At 39.2% G+C, this 9,640-nt stretch overlaps 1 protein-coding gene across 2 annotated transcripts in view; it reads right to left on the bottom strand.

Moving 5' to 3' along the window:
- Window positions 1-9,640, bottom strand: part of LOC105559190 (angiotensin-converting enzyme) — a 68,194-nt gene that overhangs the window by 55,127 nt on the left and 3,427 nt on the right. For both annotated transcript variants that reach the window (XM_012007293.1, XM_012007294.1), the window contains exons 2-6: window positions 7,056-7,427; window positions 3,142-3,300; window positions 2,936-3,032; window positions 903-1,046; window positions 401-592 (exon numbers count right to left, since the gene is read on the bottom strand). In XM_012007293.1, the coding sequence (XP_011862683.1) occupies window positions 401-592; window positions 903-1,046; window positions 2,936-3,032; window positions 3,142-3,300; window positions 7,056-7,427 (964 nt within the window). The remainder of the gene's footprint in view (window positions 1-400; window positions 593-902; window positions 1,047-2,935; window positions 3,033-3,141; window positions 3,301-7,055; window positions 7,428-9,640) is intronic.

Genomic DNA, 9,640 nt, shown 5'->3' with positions numbered 1-9,640 from the left:
TAGAGTTATTAGCAAATGAAAATGCGCTGGGTAAAATTTACCCATGTGTCGAGTTTACGTAACTTTTCGACGTGTCGGGTTCTAGGGTTAAGTATCAATTTGATTGTCAAAAAATAATTTGTTCAAGATTGTTTTAACATTGCAACAATATAAAGAATTAATGTACAAACATTAACCTAAATTCAACGTAGAAAAGATATTTATACTACAACATCCAACATTGCAACGTTTCAGCAACATTATTTTAACTTTCTGTGCTGTATGGGGTTATAAACATGTAGTCATATAAACTTTTTTAAACGATATTTAGATATTTAATTACCGTTAATTTGTACAGTGTAAAATAATTGAAATGCTAAAACAAATACTAGGCGAGCTATAATAGACGCGCTGCTCTTACCGAGAATATGAGACGGAAGAGGCGCGTGTCCGCCAATTTTTTCCGGTCCGTAGAGATCTCTCAGCTTTCTGCGAACATAAGCGTGCAGCTCTTCGTAAAGCGGACGTATCGTTTCCCAAGTCTCGTCGACGTCCTGTTGGAAATTGGGAGATTCGTAAGGGAACATCCAATATTCGGCGGCGTCGGTGAAGTCTATAAAAAGAGATAATAGCGTAATATTAATCCTCAACACCCGGAGTAGCTGTCAGCGATTTCCATATCGTATTCTGCATGTACTAATTAATCCAAACGTAAACACTAATCCTATTGCTCGTCGTTAAAGATTGAAACACTGTTAACACTAGAAGCGTGAGAGATTCCCGATGATAGGACACTAAATTCAACACTCGTAATCTTTTTGCAATCTCGCCTGGAGCGAAGTTGTATGCCGGTCGACTACATCAGCATTGTAGATTCCATTTAACGTGTCATACTTCCGGTACAGAGATAAAATTAGACGTACTATTCATTCGTGCTGCATCATTGGTCAACGTAACGAGTTGTTGATACAGATCCCTGATCGGTCTGCCACTTCGTCTCCTCCACTCGGTCCAGACGTACTGCAGTTCGTCCCAGTCCCGACTTTTCGCCATGATCTGCGATATATCTGTAATAAGACATATGGTGTTAAAATTTGTGCTTATCGAATACGTCATGTGTCGTCCGTACAAGATATTTTATCAAATATCACGCGAGTGACTTAATTACGCGAATATTTTACGTCCACGGAATAGCACCGGTAGCATAATCATAGTATAACTAGTCCACTCCGTCATTTCTTTCGTTTTGCGTCGATTCCTTCGGCGCATCCGACATTGTTCTGAGCAGATCATTAAGAAAAAAGTTGTATGTGCGATAGTGTGGTTTTGATGAGTACGTGTGTACAAACAGAAAAATATATGCTACCTGCAAATATTATTTGTTCCAAGTATGTGATAACTTTATATATCCGCAAATCTATCATAATGTCGTCGCAAGTGTTATATTTACTCAAAACATATTCTGGTTCTTAGTAAGTCTAGTACTTCAAACAAGAATACGTAGAATTATTTGAAGCGAAACAATTTTGTTTCTTCTGATTTTATTAAAAGAAGCATACGGAATTCTTCAATAAGTTTTATGATTTTCTTCAAAGAAGAATAAATTCTTTCTTCGAGTATAAGATGGCAAGCTTTTCTAAGACTAGTAACAAGTATATCTTAAAACTATTATTAAGAAAATATTTGTTGAAGCAAACTATTACTTAAACGGAATAAAATAAACTGAGTAGTTACTTTTCTTGACTGTACAATAATATTTTTCTGTGTGTACACACACACACACACGTCGCTGGATCTTGCCCGGATGTATGGCGGAATACCACGTGATCGGGAGTGCAAAGATCAAAGGGGCCGACAGAGAGTGGACCTACTAGTTGTCCTATGGCATAATAGTGCTCTCTTTTTCATTTTGGTAAAATTTATCGATTAATTAATATCCTACTGACTGAAATAAGCTAAAGCTTAGGGCCTGGGCGGAATGGCTGTCCTTATACTCTTGAAACAGCCTTAAGACAATGTTTTATGTTTTAAGTCTTTGTCTTGAGGTAACGCACAATAACTGTCTTATGTCTTCAGAGTACGAGACAGCCATTCTGCTCAGGCCCGAAGACTACACAGATGCGTTGAGCTGCGGCAACGCGTGCGACGATGCGAGTCGACCAATTGGAAGTTTGCCGCAAGCTCCCTGCATTGAAATCTTTTGATTCGTTGCCGCACGCGTTGCCACACGCGTTGCCACGGTTCAACACGTCAATGGAGTCTGATCTTAAGACTCCATGGCACGTTGAGTCGACCAATTAGAAGCTTGCCGCAAGTTTCCTGCGGCAGCCTGCGTTGAGATTGAAATCTTTTGATTCGTTGCCGCGGCTCAACGCGTCTATGGAGTCTTAGCTATATTATTAGATAAAACAAAACTATGGGCCGTAAATTTCTTCATCGGGTCGCGTAAATTCAGTCCTTTGCCCTCGCGGCTCGGGCGCAGCCAATTATCATTTTCGTGGCACGCGCGCAAAAAATAAATTCTCAGGTTAAACTACATTTAACTGCGTGGCCTCTTCGCTGAATTAATTAATTAATTGTTCGCTTTCTATTTGCGCATGTTCTGCGATGCGTCGGGTCGTGTTCGTTTCGCGTCTAAATGGGCGTGCACGGGGGATTTGCATTAAACATAAGAATAACAGACAATTAGAGGCGCACACAGCGCGGCGCGGAGCTTCTCGTAAATTAACGGAGAAGAAGTAGGGACTCTCCCTCACCCCGGGAGGGCTTGCGCTCGCTCGCGTGACGTATCCTATTTTCTTCACACTTTCATGCGCATTTTGGACTTACGTAAATTCCGCGCGTGGAATTTCGCCGCGACGAACCGTGAACGATGCCGGCGCGGCGCGGCGCGGCGCGGCGCGGCGGCATCGTGCCGATCCGATCGTTATTCAGCGTAATTCGCGCGATGTATTACCTGGATATAAACGCAGCCCGCACCGGAACGGATCGTTGTAGGCGCATATGGTCGCCGCGTTATAAATCGCAAGCATGTCGTTGATAAGGCGATTGTACTGCGAAGAAATCATTTTATTGCTATATTAATAATATTTACTGTCACGTTGTTCGTTAAACGAGTATGAATGTTGCATGCAGTTGCGCGCGAAAACGAAGCTAGCTTACCCTGTCCAGTTGGTCAGGTGGCAGTGCCGAAGGGCCCACCGCGGACAAATAACGGAGTCGCCGCCTGATTATGGGATCCCGAATGCCATTTACATCGATTCTGGAGATTAAGAGCCAAGCTTGGTACTGGAAGTCCGCGTACAAGCGTTGGGCGTCCAGCTGAAAGGCGAAAATATTCAAAGCAATGCTCGCGTAATGCAAAAATAAGTGCTTTTTTGTTACACTCGCTCGGAGAGGTAAATAAATCTAATTCTATTTCCTTCACGGAACAAAAATGTAGCTGCCGTAGCCGAAAACTGCATGCAGTAACTAAATGTCAGTTGTAAAATATGGACAGCTAATATTCAGTTGTGATAGCTAATATTTCGCTACTGTCATTGTATTAGGTATGACAGCCCCAACCGTTTACTGTGGTTTAGAAACTTATAGTTAACGCAGCAAAATAGTTTTAGCAAATCATGATTAGCTACGGTAGCGAAACATTTTTTTTTCCCCAATATTTTTACCCCGAAATGATAAAAGTGAGCAAATTCGTGTTGCCTTGTAAATTTAAGTTGTATTAATTGTGCAATTGTATTAATTACATGACGTAAGAAAACTAATCTCTCGGCGACCGATTAGGAAACGTGCAGTTGCAGTGAAACACGAATCGGCGAACGACGGTTTCACCGTTAGAGATAAAACACGCCGTATCTATGTTCTTCCTGGCAGTAACCTGCATTCGAAGAAAAGTGGCTATAAGAAAGTGAAATTGCGTTTGAGCTCGTGTGTATGTAAAACACCAATCATTATTTAGTAAAATTCGATTACGCAATCGCCGCGTAATGCGTTACGCTTATGGGCAGTTTGTAATTTATAACAATACACTACGTACGTGATATTCGTATATTTATCATTATAATATATGAGAAACCGCATAATACGCGAATTCTAGTTATATATTACGTGGTACGTTGCTTCCACGTACAATGACAACATACGTAAGGCATCAGCTCAGATACCACGTAATACGTGCAACGTAGCTTTTGTCATCTGATCGCTACACAGAGAGAAAAGTACGTATTATTTGCGACTATAATTGCATAGTAAAATAATTATAGTCAGGAATATCATTTTTATAGTAATTATCACTATAATATTAGTAATAACAACCACATAGTCATAGTGATGCCAACCAGCATAAAAATTTTACTATTATTTATGAAGCTTTTAACCATTATTCTGATAAAATATTAAGATGGTGAATAGTAACTAAATTAACTAGTTTTACATAGTAGGTGCAAGTACAATAATAGTAAATTTAACTATACTTTCTATCATCCACTTTACTATTCGCATGGTAAACAAAAGTGAAATGGTTCGGAATGTCTTCACTAGAGGGACGCGCGGTACAAGACTCTCTCGTAAGTAAAAAACCGCTTAGGGTGTTATAAATACGGATAAGTTTACGCATTCGTATAAGATTGCTTATCTTTTCTTTGAAAGATGCTATCTTGTACTATTCTTTATGAGTGCAAAGTGATGTAACCAATGAATATAATGAAATTACTATTACATATAGTTATTCGAAATTTTACTTGTGGTTGTTATTGCAATATTCATAGTACACCTTACCAAATTAAAAGCTCGTTTTGGTTTATGACAACCATATCATAAGTTGCATGGACCAATATTGTGTCTATGAGAACTATAATACATTGTTAGGTCAACCATAACTTACGTAGTTGGAAGAATTATAAAAATATGGTTGGGTCCAAAAATGACTATAAATTATAGTGAGATTGTGGTAACTGCAACTATTTTTTTCTCTCTGTGTACACTGAGAGAAAAGTGCGTAGTATTTGCGACTATAATTGCATAGTAAAATAATTATAGTCAGGAATATCATTTTTATAGTAATTATCACTATAATATTAGTAATAACAACCACATAGTCATAGCGATGTCAACCAGCATAAAAATTTTACTATTATTTATGAAGCTTTTAACCATTATTCTGGTAAAATATTAAGATGGTGAATAGTAACTAAATTAACTAGTTTTACATAGTAGGTGCAAGTGCAATAATAGTAAATTTAACTATACTTTCTATCATCCACTTTACTATTCGCATGGTAAACAAAAGTGAAATGGTTCGGAATGTCTTCGCTAGAGGGACGCGCGGTACAAGACTCTCTCGTAAGTAAAAAACCGCTTAGAGTGTTATAAATACGGATAAGTTTACGCATTCGTATAAGATTGCTTATCTTTTCTTTGAAAGATGCTATCTTGTACTATTCTTTATGAGTGCAAAGTGATGTAACCAATGAATATAATGAAATTACTATTACATATAGTTATTCGAAATTTTACTTGTGGTTGTTATTGCAATATTCATAGTACACCTTACCAAATTAAAAGCTCGTTTTGGTTTATGACAACCATATCATAAGTTGCATGGACCAATATTGTGTCTATGAGAACTATAATACATTGTTAGGTCAACCATAACTTACGTAGTTGGAAGAATTATAAAAATATGGTTGGGTCCAAAAATGACTATAAATTATAGTGAGATTGTGGTAACTGCAACTATTTTTTTCTCTCTGTGTACGAGCCAACTCATATGTGGCCACGATGTCGAAAGAAATATCAAAAGGAAATACGTATAACAAATTGTTTTCTAACTGCTACCAGAAAAATTAATTATCTCATCAACAACCTCGACGACCAGTCATTGATACTTCCCATGCGATAATGAGGCAAGGCGGTGGTTCGTTGTACATCGACGTTCTCTGCGGAAAAGGAAAACCGCGGCGGCGGTGGCGGGCGCCTCAATTATCGTTAACGTCACGCGACGCGAGCCTCGCTGGGTTTTGCATTGAAAAGTACAAAACTCCCGTTTCCCGACGATACGAGACGGCAACGGGCGGGCGTTGCACAACCGTTCAGGATGATTATCACGACAATGGCATCGCCTGGGAAGATTTCCCGCGGAGGCGTTCGGCCTTTCGCGGACAATGCGAGCACGCCTCGTGCCAGGGAAAATCGTGGCAGCGATGTAGCGTCGGTGCGCACGCGGCTCGCCAGTCGATTGACAAGTCAATGTGTGCGGACGCCACAAAGAGGATACCATGCGGGAGGATACCGAGAGGAGGTCGAGGCCTCCTCCTCGAAGACATTTCGTACGGGGTGGATGAGAAATATACGATTGTACGCGTCTCATTTTCCACGGTTGTCACTACACTTTGTTACGGCATTGAAAACCCAGCCTTTCCCAACTTTTGCCTCTGGAGTTGCATCCCCGCGCGCTCTTCGATAGCAATTTGCCTTAATCTCTCGATCTGATTTTCTTTTATCTCAACAGCAATTGCCACAGACACCCATACGCGTTTTTATTATGATGCGTCAAAGATACGACGCACGCATATTTCCAAGCTTTAATTTTCAATTTCACGTTGATTGCAATGAAGCTAATTATTGCGGATTTCAGATTACACTATTCTTTAAATTTTGATTTAAATCTTCTTCGCAAATTATTGTCTAGATGAGAACAAAATTACATTTCCGTGATACTCGTGATAACAATTTGCCGCGAAAATGAAAACTTAATATCGTATCTCGTGAGATAGCCTAAATTGCAAATGGAGGGACAGGCCACGCATATGCGGGTCGTAATTTAAAGTTTCGAAATTCGTCAGAAACGAAACGGTTAACGCGAAAGTTTCGAACTGTTTCGTGATAAAGTATCGCGACGACATTCCGATTCAGCGGAATCGAAAGGACGATCTGCTTTACAATAGACTCAGGCAGGCATTCATAGTTCGTTCTTATTTCAAGATCGTCAATGTCTTAAGATGCTAATACAGCTTTATGGTTGGCATAAAACACACTCAGACTATGCTGGCCTCAATGATATAATACTTTGGTCTTACCGCTTGCAGTTGCGTGTATTCATTGACGTTGGTTTCGTATGCCCATTGAGCTATCACGTTAGCGCTACACCTCTCTGCGCCGAGAAAGTCCAATCTAGCTAGAATATTTTGGTAATTGATGTCGTTAGGCGGTAGTTGTCGACCGGTGTCTTCGTCTCGGTACAGTGGTGGTTGTCGACTAACATCTTCATCTCTGTACAGCGGTGGTTGTCGGCTAATATCGTCGTTTCTGTACGGTGGTAATTGTCGATTGGCATCTTCGTTTCTGTACGGTGGTAATTGTCGATTGGCATCTTCGTTCCTGTACGGTGGTAGGTCCAGTTGACCGGAAACTGCTGATAACAGGCAAAGTACGAACGCTGTCCATCTTGCCTAAAAATCACATTCGTCATATATACATAATTGTATGTTCCTCGATTCCACTTTAAGACGCACACACGCACACATGCAAAAGCGATCTGTTTACACTCAGGAAAAAGTTTCTTTGAAATGAAACAAACTTTCTTTGAACTTTCACCTTACTAAACTTTTATTTTATTTCAAAGAAATGATCTCTTTGCCTCAATCAAAAATTTATTTGGTTGAGACTGGAATCTCTAAGAGTCGAAGAGAAAGGATATCTATTTTTTCAGCAAATGTTTTAGTACAAGTAAATAAAAATGTAGTAGATTCAAAGAAACGTAATTTCAACATATCTCATTTGTTTAACTTGAAAAATCTGTTTTTCTGGGTGTACGTTAAAAAATGATGACAAATGCAAATTTTGTAATATTGATTCCATATTAACAAAAGTATTAAATTAAATTTATTGCAAAACATTAAGTGCTTTCTTCTTCTTCAGTACACTATATCATATCTCTAATGTTAACGATCGTTTTATAGATCAGTAGTTCTGTGATTATGTGATTTGTTCACTAAAAGGCTGCCCTGGGACTTTTTAAATTTCAGGTTTCTCTCTTATGCGATAGGCAGCAATAACCGAAATAGTTTCTGGCAAACAAAATATTTTGTCCTAAAATAGCATTCGCTCTACTTGAAACTTTTGTTAATTTTATAACCAATTTATTTCCAACTTTATATTAATTAACTTTCGCTTATCATTTTATTTTTATTTAACCCTTTGGCCTACAACCACGAGTGAGACTCGTGGTACTTCGTTCGCGCGATCGACCTTCCTGTTTACTATGGCCCGAGCAATCGGGAGATAGCGTGTAGGCCAAGGGGTGAAGTATCGTTCAATATCCGGCGTATATTTCGGTGTATTTCTGACATTTCGGAGTACACGTGCTGATAACGACGAGGTTGACGAACTCGATGCCGCGCGTGTGTCGATTGATTTATATCGTGGCGTTGGCGTACAAATACACGTGAATTTCGCTCATTTTCCTTGCCTTTAACCTTCGGCTTGTCGTTCGAAATTATATAGAGAAGCCACGTAATTTACCTTGTTACGTTCTCTACTTCTGTTGGCTTTGTATACATGACATATGAACATTTCAGAGCTTTTCCAGAGAATGAGTCTTTTAGGCAGGCCTGTCAGACATATCATCGATTCAGATAAAGCAGCTTAGGTACCAAATAAATGTATAACCCGGCTATTGACCTCTTGTGACCTCTTGGTAACGGATCGCCATGTCTTTGTAAACTTTTATTCCTTGCTACGTTATTTTCAACGTCGCCGAATTATTGATCAACTTATAAATAAAGTGGGAGTTTATGATTTACGTTTTAGCTTGCTGCTTTCATCGCCAGGAAATTGAAAAGTGAAAATTGAAAATTTCAGATGAAAAGATGCAGATAATGGAAAATATACTTTGGACTGAAATTAACATGTCAAATGTGTTATAAGTCAAAAATATTTCTAACAATTAACGCGTTACTTATGGACTCAATATAATATAAAAATAAAATCTTGAATAATCTCTCAATCTCTCTCCCCCCCCCCCCTCCGTCTCTCCCTGTCGAGAAAGAGAGAGAAGGAGAGAGAGATTTTATTTAAACTAAGACACCAATATGAAAAAGTGAAGACAGGAAACATGATTGATTGAGCCATCGAAAGTATTTGAAGATTTTAAGATCGAGCGAGAGACGTATAGCGATGTGGATAATGAGCTTAGCTTTCTCTCGCGCGACAACAATTATAGTCGATTCGCGAAACGATGGGGCCTTGCTTCGTGCAACCGGGACTACAGCGCCAGAAATTACCGCGCACAAATTGTTATGGGACCTCTCGCTCTTTTACAAGTTAATATAAAAACGTCATTGTTTCTCTAAATCACACCATGACATTACGCGCGGGGCATTTATGCGCAATTCACTTGTTGGTCTCACGGTCACGTGTTACGTCTTCGCGTTACGCACTTCCTCTCGATACGAAAGGTGTCTGCTTATATGCACGGTAGTAGGTCACCTGCGGTTGATCGAGATGCGATGACCTTGATTCGGTACACTGATAGAAAAGTATGTAGTATTTGCGACTATAATTGCATAGTAAAATAATTATAGTCAGGAATATCATTTTTATAGTAATTATCACTATAATAATAGTAATAACAACCACATAGTCACAGTGATGCCAATAATAG

The sequence above is a fragment of the Vollenhovia emeryi genome, unplaced genomic scaffold (genome assembly GCF_000949405.1).
Source record: "Vollenhovia emeryi isolate VEMERY1.0 unplaced genomic scaffold, V.emery_V1.0 DF939286.1, whole genome shotgun sequence".
Taxonomy (NCBI): Eukaryota; Metazoa; Arthropoda; class Insecta; order Hymenoptera; family Formicidae; genus Vollenhovia; species Vollenhovia emeryi.
This window is presented reverse-complemented; position numbering and strand designations above follow the sequence as displayed.